Source organism: Eucalyptus grandis, chromosome 4, assembly GCF_016545825.1.
Source record: "Eucalyptus grandis isolate ANBG69807.140 chromosome 4, ASM1654582v1, whole genome shotgun sequence".
In the NCBI taxonomy this organism is placed as follows: domain Eukaryota; kingdom Viridiplantae; phylum Streptophyta; class Magnoliopsida; order Myrtales; family Myrtaceae; genus Eucalyptus; species Eucalyptus grandis.
In genome coordinates, this window is record NC_052615.1 from 31,289,491 (window position 1) to 31,313,128 (window position 23,638).

Genomic DNA, 23,638 nt, shown 5'->3' on the forward strand with positions numbered 1-23,638 from the left:
CAGTTGATTTTTCCAAGTACCTGGGAGGCATTTGCTTGTTAAACACTACAATTGATCTAATGGCAAAGATTTAGGATATTGGCATGTCAGTTATGTTAAAAGTGCAGTGCAGTTAGGATCAGTGAAAAACTTTCCTTAAATTGATGGAACTAAACATTTTATAATAAGTGAAGTGCTGTTAGGACCTGCTGAATGGTAGTTTGGCTTTATCTATTGCACCTTTTGAAATTTTTCTTTCTTTGCAGACAATAGTTGAATCGGCCCTTGATCTTCTCCAAAACCCACAAATCACATATTTCAGACATAAATAAGTTTTCAATCAAACCCAATGTTGTGTTGGAATAACGAAGCTTCATTTATCTCTAATGACAATTTTGGTATTGATTTGAGAGGAGAGACGAGTGAAGATCTAGTTGTTCTTCTAAAGTGGGGATTACTATAAAGCAAATGACTATTCAATTGAATCTGACGTTAGATTCAAACTATTAGTTTTCCTAAGTGGAGTCTTGCTATGCAGCAGATGCTCTGAGAGTTCTTAGCACTCACTTTTTGATGTTGTCAATCTTTTTGAGTTCTAGGAAGCAGAATGTAGTGAAATTTTTCTGGTGCCTCAGGAATAAGGTTTTTCTAGTTAATGATTACTTATATAGTAGAACTGTAAAATTTCAAGTGATTTTATAGTGAAATCTCATTCCGAAACTGTTCTGCTTTTTGCAGATGATTACTGAGAAAATCCTTTTTTTATAGTTTTTCTATTCTAATGTTTTTTTTGTTTTTTTTTTCTGTTTTATACTGGACATGGTGGCTTTTCCCAGGGTAGCCTTTTGAACGATTGTCGTGCTATATTTAAGGTTAAACATCTCGCTTAAAGTCAAAGATCTGTTCCCATTGATACCAGTGATGTCATCTTATTAGCAAAATCACCGACAATGTAAGACTGGTCAATGCACAAGCCATCCATCGTAACTGCAATAAACTACTGAACAAGAGCCCACTCAACCAAGAGGACATAGAAAGGGGCAGACTACTATCATCTAAGGTTTGAATTAGCTCCAAATTTTCTTCAGGGACCAGTTCACGGTCTCATTCCAAATCCAATCAAACGGGTCCTATGATATCTTTTATTATTTTATAGAGTGAAACATAAGTTCTTGACCTTGCACCACCACCTGTTCCTGTATCTGGAGACTCATTGTCTATCTTGTGAGTCTGGAAACAGGATGAGCATTTCATTTAAAAACAACAGCAATGGGGCTTCTCACGGAGTGATCTGAAGAAACCCATGTCAGGGATCCTTGAGCAAATGGCTTAGTAAAGCTCCCACCAGAACTTCTGTGGAACCCCACAGTATACGTGGCCATTTGCACCGCCACACTGAATTTGATCTCAGAAGGATACACCGTGACATCAACACCTTCCGGTGCATCAACCTTGTATGTGTACGAGGAGTCAGCAGGCCCGACATTTGTAACTGTCCTAGAATAGTTCTGGGCGCTAGAGCCCAGTATTATGCTGAAGGATGGGTAATTCAGCTGTGCCTGAGGTATGCTTTTTATTTGTAAGCATTTGGCCTTTTCCTGTGTGATGGTTTCAATTTCAGAATCCTTGTATCCCAAACCACATAAATAAGGGATGTAGTTGTCGGGCTTGATGTCGTAAATAAGGCCTGGATCGTCTGCTTTGGGTGGATTCACATGGCCTGCACCTGTGGCGAAGATGTCAGCTGGAAGAAGGGTTTCATCGACGATTGGCTTACTTCCAAGGTTTATTTGATATGCAGTGGTCATGATTGCGGATTTTATGGCAGCAGGCGACCAATCAGGGTGAGAGCTCTTCAGCAGAGCTGCAATGCCACTGAGATGAGGGCACGACATGGAGGTTCCAGAGATGATGTTGAAGGTCACATCAGTAGTCGAGCTGTTATCAAGAGAGAATGGCCAGGCTGCTAGGATGCTGACTCCTGGGCCAATTATGTCGGGTTTCAGGATTCCAGGGCTCTCAAAGCTGGGGCCCCTGGAAGAGAAGGATGTCACTGCTGGTGCTTCGGAATTCCCAATAATTGTTCCTTTGAACAAAATGGTGGCCATCGGATTGGAGGTCGAGTTGATGTAGGACTTGATTTTCAGACCGTCAGCGTAAGGTATGTGGGTTGCGGGAAGGACATGAGCGTCAGCTAGCGTGCTGTAGCCATTGAGTTCATCGTTCATCATAATCATGGCAGCACCACCGGCATCCTTCACTTCTTGCCCTTTGGCGATTCTTGCGATTCCTCCACCTCTCTCACACAAGACGACCTTTCCTTTCACGTCCAAGTTCCGCAACGATCCTTCAGCACATAATGCGGATGTTTGGTTTCCATTTGCGCCAGCATACACAAGTGGGTAAGCCGATCCAAAGTCCTTGGGCTGGAAAAGGGATTCACCATTGTACTCTGCGCCATTTCCTAGCTTAGCGGTAGCTTTTACGGTCCTATCGATAGTGCTTGCTCCCACAGTGAGAATCCAGGGAGCCTCGTTAGACAAGGAAGTGTTGATCGGGCCACTGTTACCCGCTGAGCAGCTCACAAAGATTCCCTTTTGAATCGCAGAAAATGCCCCCACAGCGATCGAGTCAGCATAGAATGGAGTGGAACCGCCACCAAGAGAGAGGGAGAGCACATCGACACCATCCTCAATAGCAGCATCCATAGCGGCCAGTATGCTGCTCTCAGGGCAGCCCACATCAGAGCACACCTGGTACATAGCCAGGTGGGCATGAGGTGCCACCCCGATGGCAGTGCCAAGGGCTTGTCCCAGGACATTGGCATTCTTTACAAAATTTCCCGCTGCCGTGCTGGAAGTGTGGGTGCCGTGTCCATCCTCGTCGGTTGGTGGCAAAGTAGAGGTCACGAAATTCCTCGTGCCGATGAGCTTGTTATTGCAGGAAGTGGCATTGAAAGTACACTTGCCTTTCCATTTAGCAGGGGGAGAGGACATTCCTTCGTCATCAAATGAAGGATGACCCGGCGTTATTCCTGTGTCGAGGACTCCAATGATCACGCCCTTGCCCAAAGTGGAGTCTTTCCACAACCCCACCCCAGGGTTCAAGTTCAAGAAGGAAGGTGAGTGAGTCGTGTGCAATGAGAAAATCTTCTCTTGTTTCACAGACACAACTGCATCCAACTTCAAAAGTTCCTTAGCCTCGTCTGCTGTCATCTTTGCTGCGAATCCTGTGATCGAATTCTTGTAGGAATGGACCATACGATTCGTCTGGTCCGAATTTGGTGTCATCTGGGGCAGGAACGATTGGTACCAGCTCTGTAGATCCTCTGACCGGGCAAAAACTTCACCCGCTCGTTTTCTAACATGGACGATATAAGTAGACAGGACATTTTGTTCATGCTCAAGAACAGTTTGGGCGGTTGCCGGATGAAAACTGAAGGAGCAGATGAAACCAACAAGAAAGAAAACAGCCACCATCGGGAACTTTCTGCATCGGTTTTCCTCCATTTTCCAGCAAGAAGGTTCAAGAGAAAAACCTATGCAGCTCATGCTTTTCGACTAATGAACTAAAGCTCGCATATATATAGAAAATGAGAGTCATAAAGCGCGAGAGCGGGACTGTTTCAGCATTGAAAACAGTGGTCGGTGAAGCTTCTCAATAGCAAATGTGCAATAATTGAAGGAAGCCCTGAATTTTGCATAGAGCTGATTTAACTTATTAATTAACTCGTTGAGAATAAGCAACTACATCAGCACGACGAAAGGAGATATTTGTGCTGCATCAAAAGCCTGCTATATGGTAGATCCCGCCTAGTTCTGTTTTCGTTTAAGAACAAGACAAGACAACCATACAAATGTTCTTTCATTAGTTTGCTCACATTTGAAGAGCAAGGAAACAACAACTGGGGTTGCCACCCTTCTCACATGAGAAATGGGAGATAGGGGGTTTGATTTCCCACATTTTCAAGGGGATTGGAGTGTGGACAATTTAATTTCAGATGTGGGTTTTGATTCTCACGTCCTGTAAGAAAGCATGACAAAAGTCTAAGAGTGAGAGTTAGAGTAAGAATAGAGTAAGACTGCTAAAAAAAAAAGAGTGAGGCGATGACGATAGAGGAAGATATGCTGATTTCAAAAGACAATGTTTATTCTCAATAATGAAATCATGTTGACATTGTCTTAATTGACAATTAATGGGTAGGTCACCCTTTAAGAAATAATCACATAATGAAAATCGAATAATAGAACTAAGGAAAAAAAAATATTGATAAAGGGGAAAGTCTTCAAATCATGTGTTGAACATTTGCAAAACACGTTGGAAATCTTTGATGACCTGGAAATTAAAAAAAAAATGCATGAATTTGATATCTAACATTGCCCTAATTGGCATAATCTATTTGAAACTATGAAGATCCTACAATGCTCTTTGATTTGTGGGACTGTCCGCTCTTTTGATGTCCAAAGGTTTCTGTATAAGCATTTGCTCATTGGTCTACATCAGGCGATGCCGACGAGGCAATTCTTTGCTAATTCGATTAGTACAAATTGCTTAGTAGTCAAGTTTGCGACGGTGGTATTAACTTTTTGATTAGATTTTAGCACAGAGTTCTCAACGACAGTGGACAAAATCCCAAAAAAAAAAAAAAAAAAAAAAAACTATTTTTGGTGAGGATTGAACTTAATTTTTAATTAGATGATCATTATGAATCTTACAAAGCAGATGGAAACAAGAGGAAAAGGAAGAAAAGTTGAGCTTGGTCTTTACATTAATTATTCTAATGTGGAAAGTACAAAACTAACGCTGGCATTCATCAATGAGCAGGAGTCAATTTTAATATGATGCTCTTTGATAGGATCGTTCGTTTGTAGCTATCATGATGAGGCTCTGTTCGTTTGTTTCCTCCACGCCATTTTTATTTTGCTTGTAGAGAAGGATCGACTGGGTTTGTGCTTTGTTAATGGACAACCTTTGAAGCTTCCCTTGGACATTGACAAAGAATAATTAGATAGGGAGATTCTCAAGTAGGGTCACATTGATTCCCTATCCAAAACAAAAATTTCAAGATAACGTTCTTGCAAATTTGATGATAAGAAAATTACAATTTTTTTAATCATATTGTAATTGGGTCAATTCAATTTTTTTTTTACTAATTGTGGCTTAAATTTTTTGCATTTGTGTTAATTCAGTCCATTTTTGCATTTGTGTTAATTCAGTCCATCATGCTAATTTTGGCCGATCGGCGCTGACATAAATGCTGATTGTCCTATGTGGATGCCGAAGATCTTGATGTTGATAATTTTTAATAATATTGAAATATTTTATGAATTTTATTTTATTTTCTTTCTCTTTTCTTTTGTTTTCTTCCCTTCCTTTTTATTCTAATTGATCGCCAATGATTGGCCAAAAGTGAGGGTAGATGAGGTCCCTCACCGGCCTCAAGCAAGCCTCGCCAAGGGCTGGTGAGGCTCAAGCCCTGGTTAGAGGCCGTGAGGGCTGCCTCGCCAAGGCCCCTGCATGGTTGGGTCTTCAAGTTTTAAGATTATTTTTTTTTGGAATTTTCCAAGTCTCTGTAAGAGTGAGAAAGTTGGTCAGATACAATTTCAATTCGGGTCAATTTGGTGCGCGATTGAATCATGCTTCTTCCTAGATATCATGCCCACTTGGCATGCAACTCATCAAATTTTTGGTCACCACAGGATTGTGATTGATTTAAGTGATGAAATCAACTTCCTCTCCAACAAGAACCACACATCCATCAGTGCACATATCTTTCTTACTACATCACTTTGCTTTTTCTTGTCACATACGATAGGCATCTTTCTAAGCTATGAGAATATAGAAGAATTTTCAATTTCCTCTCCATCAAAAACCACGCGTACAAACGTATATTTCTTATCACATCGTTTTCTTTTTCTTCGTTACATACTATATGTATTATATGAAGTGTGAGAACATGGAGGAATATTGTTTGTTTGGGTAAGCTTTGATCAAGTTTTCGCGCCACTAGAGGACATAATGCTCTCTAAGGTCTCAACTATCCTTGTGAGGCTCTCGTATTATCTACAGCTGTCATGAGAACCTTAATTGTGAATTTGATTAGGACGACACAAAATGATGATGCGTAAGGAAAAAGTAGTGTGCGAAAAGGACAGTACCTCAACTCTATAATTGACTTCCAAATCAAGGACAAAAGAACTTCAATAATTAAAATAAGTTCCTACCCCTTTTTTAAATGTATTAATTGCATTCGTGTAGTTTTTTTTTTTTTTTTGGGTCAGTTATTCGTGTAGTTGATTTTCAATATTATTTATCTCTACAAGTGGAGTTATTATATGTTATTATATGTGCCATATGCTATTGTTATTATATGGACCTAGAAAAGTCATCTGAAAATGAACGAGAGCATTACTCCAAAGTTTTTTAGACATTTTTTGTGTGTGGAGGGGACCATGAAGGGATTCTCTCATGTGAACCTATTGAATAAGTCTAAGCAGAAGAAGTCGACACTGCTTAATTAAAGAGCACCTAGAGAAGCAATACAAACAGAGAATTTTAAAAAAAAAAAAAAAAAAATTGACAATGATCCCAAAGTTTTACACCAATTATCTAACTTCTTTTTATAAGAAATTCTTGAAATTCTCAAGGAAGAAAAAGCAAAGAAGAAAATAAGTTAACAACTAAGAGACTAAATGCACATTAACTTTAGAATTTATTACTTGATAATGGGGGTTATTTAGTGTAGTATGGTTTTTTCATAAGCTATATTTTTTGGGATAATCTCTGTCATTTTGCTCATGAGCTCTTTTATTTAAACCATATCAGATTATCCCCATGACTATTGGAACCAAACATTGAGTAAAGGTGATTCCCGAAGGATCAACGGCAACGCTGGACCGCTGGAGGTTCATTGAGGAGAAACTAGAGGCAATCGATAGGCAAACTTAGGCCATGCTGGGCCCTTTGGTTAGGCCTAACTTCTTGCTGGAGGTCGATTATCAACAACAAAAGTGTCAATTAATTTTCGAGTTGGGCTAAGTCGGGTCCTATATCCAAATGGCCTTGCTCCAAGCCTATCCAAATTTGTCTAGCCCATGTGATGCTGGTGGGCTTAGGAGTGCTTGTAACCCACCTGGCCCATGGTAGGACAGATTAATGTCGGCCTATGACATTTCTTAACTCCACTGTAATGTTGATTGAAAAGGATCAATTATCGATCGAGGCCCACCACAAAGCCTGATCATCAAGGCAAATTGATATGGCATTTTGAGGATCAAGTCCCAAAGTATATGGGACACCTTGAATCCATGCCAGTCATCTTTCGGAAAATACCCTTGGCAAGGTTACGATATTTGACAATTTTTAGCAGACATTTTGATGCAAAGACATGTTCATCGTTTTGTTGTGTAAAAAGTACTTAAATTGACATAAACCTATTATATTTATACAAATTCAGTGTTGACACCTATTTTTATACAAAAAAAGAAAAAAAAAAGAAAAAAAAAAGAAAAGAGAAAAACTCTTAGGGGTCGGGTCGGGCCGGATCGGACCTTGGCCTGGCCCGCCTCTCTTCCCTTTTCCCCTGAGTTGGGCCCGGCCCTTTTTCCCTTCAGCCCAGCGTGCCCCAGCTGTCTCCCTCGAGAAAAAGACAAAGGAGCAGAGGTCAGAAGAGGGCAGACAGGAGCAGAGCAGAAAGAAAGGAGAGGAGCCAGGAGCAGAGAGATAAGAAAAGAGAAAACCGAAGAGGGGAGAAAAGGAGTTCGCGGAGAGAGAGAGAGTCCGAGCGAGGGAGCGACTAAGAGAGAGCGAGGGAGCTTCAGCCGTCGCCTCAGCTGCGCGCGGGCCCCGCCCGACGTCCTCAAATTGAATCCGGTAGGCCCTTCTGGCGCCCTGTTTTCACCCGGTTCTGTGCACCCCGGGCCGGAGTTTGCGATCGACCGGTTTGTGTGAACTCCGGCCCTGTCCATTCCTTCTTTGGTTGTTGCGCGTCTAATTATTTGTTGGTGAGAGTCTCGGTTTGGGTTCAGGTCCTAGTTGAGCTAGAAACCGCGTGATTCAGGAGCGCCCTCCACCCGTTCGACGAAATGCCTCAATCAGATCTATTTTTGTACTTCCCCTTTTTGAGCCAAAACCGAGTGTCCATGCGTGGGATTCGTTTGGCTGAGGCGTCGTTTTTGTGATTAGCTTTCTATCCGTTGGTCGTTTAGTCGTCTTGCCACTTTTCCGCCGTCTTTGACCATTTGCACGCTTGGCCAAGAGGGGGCCCTCGGCCGGCGGCGAGGAGGTCGACCGGCAAGTGGCGGTTGGAGTGGGCGTTTGACGAAAAGTGGCGGCTCGGCGGTGCTTGAGCTTCGGTCGAGGTTTGTCTTAAAAAAATGGGATCTTCGGAAGGCTAGAGCTCGTTGAAGGAGATCGCACGAAGAAGAAGATCAGAGGAGAATAAAAAATAAAAAAGACAAAAGAAAAAGCAAGAGAAAAAGTGCAGCCAAAAGCTAAAAAAAAAAAAGAAAAGAAAAGAAGGAAAAGTGTCAGAAAACAGAGTGAAAGCAAGTAGAATAGAGAGAATAGAGAGTAATGTATTCTGTGCACTTCATTGATTGTTCCAATGTACAAAGAGGATTGATGTTTAATAAAAGGAAAGTATATCAGATCTAATCCTAGATTTGATACAAAAATAATCAATTACAATTTGGAGAATATATCCATCACAATATGTGCATATCTTCGACATATCTTCCAACACTCCCCCTCAAGCTGGTGGCTTGTATATGTCTAAGACACCTAGCTTGCTTAGGAGATATGCATGTTGCCGTTGACATAAAGGCTTGGTGAATATATCTGCAAGTTGTTCGGTAGTCCCAATTCCTCTTGTTTTGATTATCCCTTCCTGAATCTTCTCTCTAGTAAAGTGACAATCAATTTCTATGTGTTTTGTTCTTTCATGTACTATTGGATTTGCCGCGAGTTTAAGTGCAAAATCATTATCACAAAACAGTAAGGTTGATCCCTTGACCTGTACTCCGAGATCCAAAAGTAAGCCTCGTAACCAAACTACCTCACATACGGTCTTGGCCATGGATCGATATTCAGCTTCAGCTGATGACAGAGAGACAGTGGACTGTTTCTTTGTTTTCCATGAAAGTAACGATTCTCCAAGTTTGATGCAAAAACCAGTGATAGATCTTCGACTCATAGGACAAGTCGCATAATCGGCATCACGAAGCCGTCATTTCCATGTTGCAATCACGAGAAAGAAGAATCCCAAGTCCACAGGCATTTCTTCAAATATTTCACAACTTTTAATGCGGCATTCATATGAGACTGTTTGGGGCTATGCATGAACTAACTCAGCGTTTGAACCGCATAACATATATCTGGTCTAGTCATAGTGAGATAAATAAGTTTCCCAACCAGTCTCTGATAGCTTAATGGGTCTTTGAGCAATAAATCATCCTCAGTAGATTGTAGACTTACATCATAATCAGCAGTAGTCAATTTGACATTCTGCTCAATAGGAATAATATTTGGTTTACATCTGATAGACACCGTTCGAGATATAATTTCTAACACAAATTTCCGTTGACTAAGTGAGATTCCTTGCTTTGAACGAGCTATCTCAATGCCAAGGAAGTATTTGGGTGGTCCCAAATCTTTAATATGGAAAGCGGAATGCAAATATTTCTTGAGACTTGTCACAACGGGATTCATCATTTCCCATAATAAGTATGTCATCAACATATATCATCAAATAGATAGATGACATACCTTTGTCCATGTGAATAAGGCGTAATCATGTCTGGACTGTTTGAATCCTGCTCCCATAAGTGCATCCGTAAACTTGGCATACCACTGTCTAGAAGCCTATTTGAGACCATATAAGGATTTGCGGAGACGACATACCTTAGACTCCCCCTGTCTCCGTAATCCCGGTGGAATGTCCATATAAATTTCCTCATCCAAGTCACCATGGAGGAAGGCATTGTGAACATTCATTTGGTGCAATGACCAATCACGAAAAGCAGCAATTGCCAAGAAAGTGCGAACTGTAACATCTTTCGCTATGAGAGAAAACGTTTCATGATAATCGAAACCTTCTCGTTGAGTGAAGCCTTTGGCTACCAACCGTGCCTTATATCTTTCTACAGATCAATCGGCTTTATATTTAATCTTGTATACCCACTTGCAACCAATCGGTTTTCGATGAGACGGTAAAGGAACAATGTCCCATGTACGATTTTCCATTAATGCATGCAATTCTGTCTCCATAGCTTTTTGCCATCGTGGATCATTTAGTGCCTCACTATAATTTGACGGTTCTGTTTCCTCAGACATACGACTAACACAGCACATATGATCCGAGGATAACTGATGAAAAGAGACATATGAGGAGATAGGGTAACGAGTACCTAGAGAACTTGAAGCTGCACAAACATAATCCTTTGTCCATGTGGGCGGACGCGTAGCACGTCCAGAACGCCGTGGCAGATTATTCTGTGGTGTTGGTTGCAAAGACACTTGTGTTTCTTCATTTGACACTGGAGATGCTGTTGTTGATGAAGGATTATGCTCCTCCTCGTTTAGTGTAGCTGAAGTATCCATAGCTACTGTTGGAGAGGAAATTATACCTTGTGGCAGATGTGATGAAGGTGCAATGATGTATGATTGTCCAGAAGATAGATCTTCTTCAGATAAAAAACGATGATTATTCACCCCCTTGTCAGACTCATCATGTAAAGATAAATCGTCACCAAAAGGAAAAATAGCCTCATGGAAAACAACATCCCTGCTAACAAAGAATTCCCCAGTCGACTTATCAAAAACCCGATATCCCTTTGTGAGACTCGGATATCCCATAAATATGCATTGCCTGGCTCGTGGACTCAACTTATCTCGTGGCCCCACTGTAGTCACATAACACAAACAACCAAAAACTCTCAAGTGTTGAAGTTCTGGTTTCTTTCCATATAGCATCTCAAAAGGTGTCTTCTTGTTGAGAATGCGACTTGGCATTCGATTTATCAAGTAAGCTGCAGTGACCACGCAATCTCCCCAAAATGTCTCAGGAATGGAAGCCTGGAATTTAAGAGCACGAGCTACCTCTAAAAGATGACGGTGTTTACGCTCGACAATACCATTTTGCTGTGGGGTATATGTGCAAGAATTCTCATGCAAAATTCCGTTTGAAGAAAAAAAGAATGCACATTCACTATTGAAGAATTCTCTTCCATTGTTAGTACGAATACGTTGAATTGACTTTCCAAATTGATTTTTGGAAAGGGAGAAAAAAATTCTTATGTGAGAAAGAACTTGGCCTTTTGATTGCATCAGAAATATCCATGTGGCACGAGAAAAATCATCCACAAGTGTTAAAAAGAAACGAGAACCATCACGATTGGGTGTGTGATAGGGCCCCCGGACATCAACATGGATTAATGAAAAGGGGCCTTTGCACGAGATTTGCTATTGTCAAAAGGCATACGAGCTTGTTTTGCCAAAGGACAAATTGAACATTGAGGGTAAGGAAAAGCAGCAGAATGACCCAGTCGTTGATGATCAAGAAAAAGCTTATCATTGGTAGTAATATTACACAATGATTTTTAATTCAATCCAATACAAGATGAACTGAAATTACTGGAGAAACTTGTCCAAAAATATAGCCCTTGCGAAATTCTACCCGAGCCCATCGGTTGCCGTTGAAAGGGCACAAACAGGACAATGATCATGATTGAATAGGACACGACATGAGTTTTCCTTACAAGCTCGAGAAACCGATATGAGATTGAAATGGAATTCGGAACATAAAAGACATTCGAAGTGTGATAAGAGGACTAAGGATTCTTGTCCCAATCATCGTGACATAGGTAGCATTCCCATTTGGAAGTTGGATGAGATAGGAAAATCTAATTTTTTGATTTTGAAAAGAACCTTTCATTGCGAGATAATGTGGTCACTAGCACTTTGAATCAACTATCCAAGCAGTCCTTGAAATTGAATTCAACAAACAATAAGAAGTACCCGTAAAACTCCCGGTGCTCTCAAAAACATCCAACTTCTTAAGAGCCTGCATAATCTCTTGATACGATCATGAGTAATTGACTGATTTGATCTATCGGTATGCTTTTTTGCCCGTCACTGTAAAGCTGTTGGAAAATCCCTTTTTCCTTTTTCTCCAGGTTTACCATGTAATTTCCAGCAATTATCTATGGTATGATGTGGACGTTTGCAATAATCGCAGTATAACTTACCTTTTCCTTTAAATTTTTGCCCATTGTTCTTTGATGACGTGGCAAAATATGATCCGTTGGATGGTTTAAAAGTCGAAGCCATCGCGGTCTCATTTGGGCCGTTGGATCCATGCGCAGAAAAGGAGCGCTGTGGGCCGTTGGATCCATGCGTTGAAAGAAAACGCTGTGAGCCGTCCGATCCTGCGAAAGGATTGAGCCCACGTGAACCGCCGGATCGGACAATTAGATCCTGACCATTCGTTCCTTTCTTGAAAGACTTAGGGTTTGCTCCTGCAAACCAGATCTGCGGCGCCAATCCTCCTTCATTTTCTCTGGTCATGGCTCCTCCGTAACTCGCATGGGCTGCGAGTGCCATCTCGTCGCCGGATTTCTGTAGATCAGAGCCAACAAAACGCTGGCTTTCTTCTTGGACGGCGAGCTGATAGATCCGGCCAAGAGTCGGCATGGGTTCCATCACCAAGATTTGAGATCGGAAACTCGGTAAGATTCGTTCAAGATCAGCAAGAATATGGTGATTTTTCCCTCTCTCGAATGGTGCGGTATTGCTTTGTAAGGTAAGATCTTGGGCCCTCTAACTTCTCCTCGATTGCCTCCAATTCGTTCCATAAGGCGGAGAGCTTGTTGTAAACCACGGCGATGCTCATGTTGCCCTGTTTTAGATCCGAGAGTTGTTGGGTCAAGGTAAAAATCTTAACCCTATCTAATTTTCCATACATCTCCTTAATATTGTCCCACATTTTTCTCGAATCTTCCGTCGGTGGGAGTCCGGCAGCGACTTCGGAGGTAATGCAGTTGCCGATCCATGTTCGGACTAACTGATTGCACTTCCTCCACAGTCGTGCCATACGTTCATCCCGAAGAGACCGGTAAAGTACCATCAATAAAAACTTCTTTGTCTTTCGTGACCAAGGCTCGCCGAAACTCCACCGACCAGCTTGAGTAGTTGTCGGGGCCTGATAGTTGTTGCGTGATGAGCCGTAGCTCCGGTCCGTCGCCCGTCGTCGTGTAGAGCGGATCACCAGGCTCCGGTCGACCGCTGGCGGCGACGAACGGATACAGCAAGAAACCGGGTTGGGAAACCGGGTAGGGATTTGGCCCCGAACCCGAAATAGCCGGTTGAAAATAATTCGTATTTGTTGGGTTTGGCCCAGTGGTTTGGCTTGCCTTGAAAGCGGTTGATGGGGCTCCACCGGGCTGAACCGGCTCTCCGACGCCTTGACCCATCGACCATGGATTTGGCTGGGTGGGCCCGTACATCCATGGGCCGGGTGGCATCTGAATAGGGAGCCACTGGATGGATTGCCCTGAAGCATGCTGAGCTGCGATCGGTTGTCCCGAAGTGGCTTGGCCTGCGATGGGCTGTCCCTGGTTCGAGCTGTTCTTGTTGCACAGACGACTCTTTTGGGATTTTTTCTTCAGAAATCGATGAATCTTCCTTAACCATGATGTTGGTAAGAAAGCAGAAAACAGTAAGGAAATATTTATGATTTTGAAGTGCTTAAATACTGATTCCTACACCAGAGTGCTAATCTTGTTGTGCAGGTTTAGTGTTCCTACAACAACAAAGACAAGAAACGTCCGGAGGGCAATCAAGAAGTGCGGAAGTCAGAAAAAGAAGGAACACGGCTCTGATACCATGTCAGAAAACAGAGTGAAAGCAAGTAGAATAGAGAGAATAGAGAGTAATGTATTCTGTGCACTTCATTGATTGTTCCAATGTACAAAGAGGATTAAATAATGTACAGAGGATGTTTAATAAAAGGAAAGTATATCATATCTAATCCTAGATTTGATACAAAAATAATCAATTACAATTTGGAGAATATATCCATCACAATATGTGCATATCTTCGGCATATCTTCCAACAAAAAGGAAGCAAAATTGCTTCGGGAAAGAGGAGTGGCAGAAAAGAAAGTGCGGTAGAAGAAAACAAAATAGGAAAGAAGACAAAAAAATAGATATTAAATTAAAAAAAATGTATTTTTATCCGACTGGGTAGGATCCGCATTTGGGCCAGGTCAGCGGGTCGGATCGGGTTCATCCGTTCCGAACCCGCTCCATCGAATATTATAATATTAAAAAATGTCAGAAAAATTAAAAATTTTAAAAAATTCGAAAAATAATAAAAATTCAATAACTCCTCCGAAATTCAAAAATTCAGAAAAATTTTTAAAAAAGAAGTTTCAAAAAATTGTAAAATGTAGTTTTAGGGGGGGAATTTGAAAATTCATTTTTTTAATAAAAAATCGAAAAATCCAAAAAAATTCTACAAAAATTAAAAAATCTTTAAAAAGGGTCAAATTAATCTCTTGGGCTATTTTCTCCTAATAAAATGGAAGTATTCCAATTTAGAATTATGCTTAAGTTTAACTAAGCATTTAGGGCTTTACCTTAAGGTTTCAACTATCCTTGAGGGTAAATGTCTTTGAATGCACAATGTTGATACAACGAGGGTGTCGCGACCCTTGCTAGCTCAGGGCAAGCGCCGCAACGCCCTCACCAACCACTAAGTGAAGGCTCGTAGGTCTTCATTGTGGTTGGCGAGGGCATTACAGCCCTTGCTCAATGACCTCGTTGTGGTCGATGAGGGCTTGGGACAAGGGTGTCCTAACCCTCGTCTATGGTTAACAAGGGTTACCCAATGACTCTCATGTAGTCCTTAGTCTGAAAAAGAAAAATAAAAGAAATTATAAAAAGAATGTCGATGTTAGTGCTGTCCATATTATGTAGGATGATTCATATTTTTATAAGCAATTTACAGTATAAATTAATTGGATAGACTCAATTAGTATTATGTGAAAATATTTAAGATTAAATTGAAGTAATTAAAAGATTTAGGATTAAATTGATAAAAGCGTAATATGTTTATGACTTTTTTATTTTTGTTATTTTCTCATATTAGCATTGACAAGCAAAGCATACGACTAAAAAACTAATGTCGACCATACGTTGTTGGGGGCAGCTGTTGACTGGGGGGTGGGGGGCGGCGGCAGCTGTTGACTGCAGCTGTTGACTGGGGTGGGGGCGGCGGCAGCTGTTGACTGGGGGGGTGGGGGGCGGCGGCTGACAAGTAAAACAAATCAGTCCCCCCGCTAGCCTTTAAAAAGCCATGTGAGAAGAGTCTATTTTATTCTGTCTTGTCTGCGGTCCTTGGCTTCAATAGGGCATGTTCATGGTCCAATTTCTGGTGCAGGTGGGAAGCGATACATTGCGTCGTGCCCTCTTTGATCCTGAAGAAAACGGAGAAAGAAGCAAATCCTATCAATCGCCAAGACTACTAGCATCAGATCTACTATCCACCCTTTTCAGGTAAGCATCCAAAACCCTGAAATGCATAGATATCAGAATTAAATGAGCATGTGTTATCAAATCAAAGACTCGGTATTTGAACTTTTGAATGCTCGCTGTAATCTGTCCATGAGAACCACCCTCGATCCAAAGACCTCAAAGCTCCAGAATAACCTGGAATGAGTGATGTCAATCTGAGTCGATGCATCATAATTTATCCATGAGACATTAACCTTCCACCGCTGATCGCGGCGAGAATAAAGAAGACGATGATTTGTCCGCTAATTATTCTTTGTTTTCATAAATAGATCACGATGGCGACGAAAGGACAAAGAGTGAGGGACCCGAGGGAAAGAGAAGATATTATTCAGGAGGACCACCTCAATGGCGCTTCCGTATAATAAAACAAACAGAAGAACAAAGAGGCAAACCTCGTTAGTCATAAGCACGGAGATATGGATTTCTTGGTCTGGATTTTTTGCCTTTGCCTTCTCTGGGGCTTGTCTCAAGCTCTCTCCTTAATTGTAAAGGGAAGCAGAAGGTCTCCCTCCAACCTCCCACCTGGGCCACCGCCTCTTCCGGTCATTGGCAACCTTCTCGAACTTGGAAACCTTCCCCACAAGTCTCTTGCCAAGCTAGCTCGCACTTATGGCCCCATAATCAAACTTCAGCTCGGCTTCGTAACCACGGTCGTGATCTCTTCCCCGACGCTCGCCAAAGAAATCCTCCAAAGTCATGATGCTATCTTTGCAAATCGCACGACTCCCGATGCCATCACGGCCCATGACCACCACCAACTCGGCTTGCCTTGGATACCCGTTTCGCCTCTCTTCCGAAACCTCAGGAAAATATACAACTCACACCTTTTATCCAGTAAGAAACTTGATTCCAACCAGCATCTTCGCAGCAAGAAAGTGCAAGAGCTCGTCGCTTATGTTGGAAAATGTGCACACAATGGTGACGTCGTTAATATTGGTGAGGCAGCTTTTAGGACTACTCTTAACTCTCTGTCTAACACAGTTTTCTCTTTGGACATGACGGACCCTTCAACTTCTGCCAGCGAGTTGAAGGAGGTCATGTGGCAAATCATGGCCGAGGTTGGAAAGCCTAACATTGCAGATTACTTTCCTGTGCTCAAGAAGATTGACCCACAGGGTTCGAAGCGGCGCACTGAGTTGTATTTCAGTAAGATGTTTGATATCTTCGATGGGCTTATCAAGCAAAGGTTGCAGCTGAGAACGCAGCCTGGTGCCACCACATGCAACGATGTTTTGGATGCTATTCTTGATGTCGTGGAAGATAAGAGCGAGGACCTGGACATCTCTCTAGTCAAGCATCTGTTTCTGGTAATCTGTTCTGACATTTGATTAGTCAAACGATCTTTGATTTGCATATGTCATCACTATATAACTATAGCAAGACCCGTGCGCCACATGAATATGATCTTCAGTAAGTGTATTTCGTGATTAGATAGTACTGAAAAGAAATCTAAAAACCATACTGAAGCAAACAGGTTGCTCTAATTTAGTTTCAGCTGTTAAGGACAATTACAAGTTTGATTTCACCTTAGTTGGAGCTTATGCTGAACTTAGGTTGGCTTCTTTTTCCCCACAAAATCATTCTCAATCAACCCTTCGTAAGTACTTATCGTGCTGTTATGTCTCTTGCCATGATGACAAAAGGACTTTTTTGTTGCCGGAAGCGAAACCACTTCGAGTACTCTAGAGTGGGCAATGGGAGAACTACTGCGGAACCCGGAGAAGCTATTAAAAGCACAAACCGAGCTCCATCTCGTCATTGGAAAAGGCAAGAAGATCGAAGAAGTCGATATATCTCGCTTACCCTATTTGCAAGCCACCATAAAGGAAACTTTCCGAATGCACCCGCCAATTCCACTTCTTCTCCCTCGCAAAGCCGAAGCCGATACACAAGTAGGTGGTTTCACTATTCCAAAGGGTGCACAAGTGCTTATTAATGTATGGGCTATAGGAAGAGATCCTGCCTTTTGGGCCAGTCCCAATGACTTCATGCCGGAGAGATTTCTAGGATCCGACGTAGATGTCCGGGGACAGGACTTCGAGATCATACCGTTTGGCGGCGGTAGACGGATTTGTCCGGGATTGCCACTGGCCACGAGAATGTTACATCTAATGCTGGGTTCGCTCCTTAACGCATTCAATTGGAGGCTCGAAGATGGTGTCACGGTTGAGAACATGAACATGGAAGACAAGTTCGGGATAACCGTACAACGGGCTCAACCTGTAAAAGCAGTGGCGGTACCGGCATAACTCAAGCAAAAGTTTTATGTCATAATACGTGCTATGTGACGGTTACATAGAAAAATTATGAGACCATTCGTGTCGACACATTTCCTTTATGTGATTGTTTCTTTGCATGAAATCGTTGATCATTTATTGAAATGAATCTATATTGTATTCCTAGTTTTATTGCCTAAATTCAGGGTTGATGTTACAATCCATCGTTCAGTAACTTGCGTAATATAATCTCTTTGCTGGTAATTTGATGAGGAAATAGAATTTGTGCATTTGTAATTGATTAGCTTTGAAATTGAGGAAGACTAATTTGTCGCTGAAGAGATTGCAGAGTGAAAGGAACTTGCAAAAGATGACAAATTGTCCCTACATCATTTTCTTTTTTATCTTCTCCATTTCTTAGAAAATGTACAAAAATAAAAATAAAAAAATCCTACACGTATTACATTGATACAAATTCAATCATCAACATATATATATATATATATATATATATATATATATTTTTTTTTTAATTTTGTCTGGAATTATCAACACCTTGGAGGCATGCGCTTCTTAAACACTACAACTGATCTAATGCTGAAGATTTAGGAGATTGGCATGTCAGTTATGTTAAAAGTGCAGCGCATTTAGGATCGGTGAAAAACTTTCCTTAAATTGATGGAACTAAAAATTGCATAATAGTTTGGCTTTATCTACGGTTGCACCTTGAAATCTTTTTGCTTTGCAGACACTAGATGAACTGGCTCTTGATCTTCTCCAAAACCCATGAATCACATATTCAGACGTAAATAAGTTTTCAATCAAACCCAATGTTGTATTAGCACAAAGAAGCTTCATTTATCTCTAATGACAATTTCGGTATTGATTTGAGAGGAGAGATGAGTGAAGATCTAGTTTTTCTTCTAAAGTGGGGATTACTATAAAGCAAATGACTATTCAATTAAATCTAACTCGTTAGATTCAAACTATTAGTTTTCCTAAGTGGAGTCTAGCCATGCAGCAGAAGCTCTCAAAGTTCTTATCACTTACTAGGGAAAATTACCAAAAAAGTCATAAACCTATTACAATTGTGCAAATTCAGTCATAAACTTATTTTTTTGACCAATTAAGTCCTAAACCTTTTATAATTGTTCCCGATCAATCCATCCGGCCAAAATTGGCCGGCCGGCGCCGACTTGGCAGCCGGTCGGCGTTAGCAAGTATTTTTAATAATATTTTATTTAAAAAAAAAGATTATTATTATTTTTTTTTTTCTTTTTCTTTTTTTCCCTCCTCCCTCTTCCTCCCTCCTCCTTTCTTTGGCTCCGGCGACCGGCGGTTGGCGGGTCACCGGACCGAGGCGATCCGGTGGGCGAGCCCCCGCCGGGCCCGAGGCGATCCGGCGAGGTGAGCCCCCCACCGGATTTGGCAGGGCTCGCCTCACGGTCGCCCGCGAGGAGGCCTTGACAGACGCGATGGCGAGCCCCCCTCGCCGGATCTAGCGAGGGCTCGCCTCGCCCGGCGGGGACTCACCGCCGCTCCGCCGAGCTGGGTGACGACGTCAACCAAGCGCTCGTGGAGATCGGTCGTCTAGCGGAGCCGCGGCTTAGGAACGGAGGTCAGCACGAGGCACGGGTCCCCCCGTGCCCGGGGCCCCCGCCGCCGCCGCCGCCGAAGTCGTCGGGGCCGATGAGCCCCTCGTGGGGCTGGATCAGCCTCGGGAACATCAACCCCCCAAAACCCTAAGCAAAAAAGCTAACCCACCCACCGCCGCCGGACCGGACCGCCCCGCCGGCAAAACTGCCCCCGGAAAGAGCCCTAACCGCCGGCAAGGGGGGCTCGTCGAAACCCTGCCGGATCTGGCGAGGCGATCCGTGTGGGGCAAGCCCCCTCGCCGGATTTGGCGAGGCTCGCCTCGCGGTCGCTCGCGATCCGGCGAGGGGGGCTCGCCGTCGCGTCGGGCGAGGCCTCCTGGCGGGATCGCCTCAATCCGGTGGGGGCTCGCCCCGCCGGATCGCCTCAGTCCGGCGACCGGCCAGGCTGGCCGGTCGCTGGAGCCAAAGGGAGGAGGGAGGAAGAGGGAGGAGGGGAAAAAAAATTTAAAAATTTAAAAATTTAAAAAAATAAAATATTATTAAAAATGCTCGCCGGCGCCGGCCGGCCAATTTTGGCCGGATGGACTGATCGGGAACAATTATAAAAGGTTTAGGACTCAATTGGTCAAAAAATAAGTTTAGAACTGAATTGACACAATTACAATAGATTTATGACTTTTTTTGTAATTTTCCCCTTACTTTTTCATGTTGTCAATCTTTTTGAGTTCTAGAAAGCATAATGTAGTGAAATTTTTTCTGGTGCCTCGAGAATAAGGTTTTTCTAGTTAATGATTACTTATACAGTAGAACTATAAAATTTCAAGTGATTTTATAATGAAATCTCATTCTGAACTGTTCTGCTTTTTACAGATGATTACTGAGAAAATTCTTTTTTTTTTTTTTTATAGTTTTTTTATTCTATTTTTCTGTTTTATACTGGACACGGTGGCTTTTCTCAGGGTAGCCTTTTGAACGATTGTCGTGCTATATTTAAGGTTAAACATCTCGCTGAAAATCGAAGATCTGTTCCCATTGATACCAGTGATGTCATCTTAGTAGACAAAATCATCGACAATGTAAGACTGGTCAATGCACAAGCCATCCATCATAACTGCAATAAACTACTGAACAAGAGCCCACTCACCCAAGAGGATATAGAATGGGGCAAACTACTATCATCTGAGGTTTGAATTATCTCCAAGTTTTCTTCAGGGAACAGTTCACGGTCTCATTCCAAATCCAATCAAACGGGTCCTATGATATCTTTTATTATTTTTTTTTGGTAAAGGTAAGTAATATAGATAGACAAGCCATACAAAGAACAGCAGGGAAGAGCCGGCACCAAAAACTTGCACTTAGAATGTCAGAGTACCACTCGAGTGGAAGGGTGCCAACTCGAGCTGCAGAGAAGGAAAAAGGAAACAGAAAAACAGGCAGCTAAAAGAGGCTGACGAACGTATCTTTTATTATTTTATAGAGCGAAACATAAGTTCTTGACCTTGCACCACCACCTGTTCCTATATCCGGAGACTCATTCTCTATCTTGCGAGTCTGGCAACAGGATGAGCATTTCATTTAAAAACAACAGCAATGGGACTTCTCACGGAGTGATCTGAAGAAACCCATGTCAGGGATCCTTGAGCAAATGGCTTAGTAACGCTCCCACCAGAACTTCTGCGGAACCCCACAGTATACGTGGCCATTTGCACTGCCATACTGAACTTGATCTCAGAAGGATACACCGTGACATCGACACCTTCCGGTGCATCAACCTTGTATGTGTACGAGGAGTCAGTGGGCCCGACATTTGTAACTGTCCTAGAATAGTTCTGGGCGCTAGAGCCCAGTATTATGCTGAAGGATGGGTAATTCAGCTGTGCTTCAGGTATGCTTTTTAATTGTGAGCATTTGGCCTTTTCCTGTGTGATGTTTCAATTTCAGAATCGTTGTATCCCAAACCACATAAATAAGGGATGTAGTTGTCGGGCTTGATGTCGTAAATAAGGCCTGGATCGTCTGCTTTGGGTGGATTCACATGGCCTGCGCCTGTGGCGAAGATGTCAGCTGGAAGAAGGGTTTCATCGACAATTGGCTTACTTCCAAGGTTTATTTGATATGCAGTGGTCATGTTTGCGGATTTTATGGCAGCAGGCGACCAATCAAGGTGAGAGCTCTTCAGCAGAGCGGCAATGCCACTGAGATGAGGGCACGACATGGAGGTTCCAGAGATGATGTTGAAGGTCACTTTGGTAGTCGAGCTGTTATCGAGAGAGAATGGCCAGGCTGCTAGGATGCTGACTCCTGGGCCAATTATGTCGGGTTTCAGGATTCCTGGGCTCTCAAAGCTGGGGCCCCTGGAAGAGAACGATGTCACTGCTGGTGCATCGGAATTCCCAATAATTGTTCCTTTGAACAAAATGGTGGCGGTCGGATTGGTGGCGTCAGTGCTGTAGCCATTGAGTTCGTCGTTCATCAGAATCATGGCAGCACCACCGGCATCCTTCACTTCTTGCCCTTTGGCAATTCTTGCGATTCCTCCACATCTCTCACACAAGATCCTTGGGCTGGAAAAGGGATTCGCCATTGTACTCTGTGCCATTTCCTAGCTTACCGGTAGCTTTTACGGTCCTATCAATAGTGCTTGCTCCTACAGTGAGAATCCAGGGAGCCTCGTTCGACAAGGAAGTGTTGATCGGGCCACTATTACCAGCTGAGCAGCTCACAAAGATTCCCTTTCGAATCGCAGAAAATGCCCCGACAGCGATCGAGTCAGCATAGAATGGAGTGGAACCGCCACCAAGAGAGAGGGAGAGCACATTGACACCGTCCTTGATAGCAGCATCCATGGCGGCCAGAATGCTGCTCTCAGGGCAGCCCACATCGGAGCACACCTGGTACATAGCCAGGTGGGCATGAGGTGCCACCCCGATGGCAGTGCCAAGGGCTTGTCCCAGGACATTGGCATTCTTTACAAAAGTTCCCGCTGCCGTGCTGGAAGTGTGGGTGCCGTGTCCATCCTCATCGGTTGGTGGCAAAGTAGAGGTCACGAAATTCCTTGCGCCGATGAGCTTGTTATTACAGGAAGTGGCATTGAAAGTACACTTGCCTTTCCATTTAGCAGGGGGAGAGGACATTCCTTCGTCGTCGAATGAAGGATGACCCGGTGTTATTCCTGTGTCGAGGACTCCAATGATCACGCCCTTGCCCAAAGTGGGAGTCTTTCCACAACCCCACCCCAGGGTTCAAGTTCAAGAAGGAAGGTGAGTGAGTCGTGTGCAACGAGAAAATCTTCTCTTGTTTCAGACACAACTGCATCCAACTTCAAAAGTTCCTTAGCCTCGTCTGCTGTCATCTTTGCTGCGAATCCTGTGATCGAATTCTTGTAGGAATGGACCATACGATTCGTCTGGTCCGAATTCGGTGTCATCTGGGGCAGGAACGATTGGTACCAGCTCTGTAGATCCTCTGACAGGGCAGAAACTTCACCCGCTCGTTTTCTAACATGGACAATATAAGTAGACAAGACATTTTGTTCACTCTCAAGAACAGTTTTGGCGGTTGCCAGATGAAAACCGAAGGAGCAAATGAAACCAAGAAGAAAGAAAACAGCCACCGTTGGGAACTTTCCGCATCGGTTTTCCTCCATTTTTCAGCAAGAAGGTTCAAGAGAAAAACCTATACAGCTCATGCTTTTCGACTAATGAAGGCCAGCTCGCATATATATAGAAAATGAGAGTCATAAAGCGCGAGAGCCGGACTGTTTCAGCATTGAAAACGATGGTCGGTGAAGCTTCTTAATAACAAATGTGCAATAATCGAAGAAAGCCCTGAATTTTGGATAGAGCTGATTTAACTTATTAATTAACTCGTTGAGAATAAAAAACTACATCAACACGACGAAAGGAGATATTTGTGCTGCATCAAAAGCCTGCTATATGGTAGATCCCGCCTATTTCTGTTTTCGGTCTAAGAACAAGACAGAGGCGACCATACAAATGTTCTTTCATCAGTTTGCTCACATTTGAAGAGTGAGGAAGCAATTGGGGTTGCCACCTTCTCACATGAAAAATGGGAGGTAGGGAGTTTGAATTCACACTTTTCAGGGGGATTGGATTGGGGACGATTTAGTTTTAGACGTGGGTTTCACGTCTTGTAAGGAGGCAGGACAAAAGTCTAATAGTGAAAGTTAGAGTAAGACCGACAAAAAAAAAGAAAAGAAGAAGAGCAAGGCGACGACGACAGAGGAAGATATGTTGATTTCAAAAGACAATGTTT

At 42.8% G+C, this 23,638-nt stretch overlaps 3 protein-coding genes across 4 annotated transcripts; 1 reads left to right on the plus strand and 2 right to left on the minus strand.

Annotated features, from left to right (window-relative positions):
• Positions 1-882: 882 nt before the first annotated feature.
• LOC104441829 (subtilisin-like protease) lies at positions 883-3,613 on the minus strand. The gene has a single exon (XM_010055072.3). It carries the CDS (start codon positions 3,528-3,530, stop codon positions 1,230-1,232), a length of 2,301 nt encoding a protein of 766 aa, XP_010053374.3. The 5' UTR covers positions 3,531-3,613; the 3' UTR covers positions 883-1,229.
• A 4,087-nt stretch (positions 3,614-7,700) lies between these two features.
• Positions 7,701-18,003, plus strand: LOC104441830 (geraniol 8-hydroxylase). Of its 2 annotated transcripts, none has more exons than XM_039311013.1 (4): positions 7,701-7,851; positions 15,419-15,534; positions 15,822-16,859; positions 17,196-18,003. In XM_039311013.1, the coding sequence occupies exons 3-4, from the start codon at positions 15,969-15,971 to the stop codon at positions 17,799-17,801; spliced, it is 1,497 nt and encodes a 498-aa protein (XP_039166947.1). In that variant the 5' UTR covers positions 7,701-7,851; positions 15,419-15,534; positions 15,822-15,968; the 3' UTR covers positions 17,802-18,003. The 2 variants fall into 2 exon arrangements, with proteins under 2 accessions (XP_039166947.1, XP_039166948.1); XM_039311014.1 differs by lacking the exon at positions 7,701-7,851 and adding an exon at positions 15,269-15,336.
• Positions 18,004-20,758: 2,755 nt separating this feature from the next.
• On the minus strand, positions 20,759-22,740 carry LOC104429534 (subtilisin-like protease 4). The gene is given in 4 exon segments (XM_039311012.1): positions 20,759-21,296; positions 21,299-21,921; positions 21,923-22,563; positions 22,565-22,740. Coding segments are annotated over 4 exon segments (1,740 nt in total). The 5' UTR covers positions 22,679-22,740; the 3' UTR covers positions 20,759-20,934.
• Between the last annotated feature and the right edge of the window lie 898 nt (positions 22,741-23,638).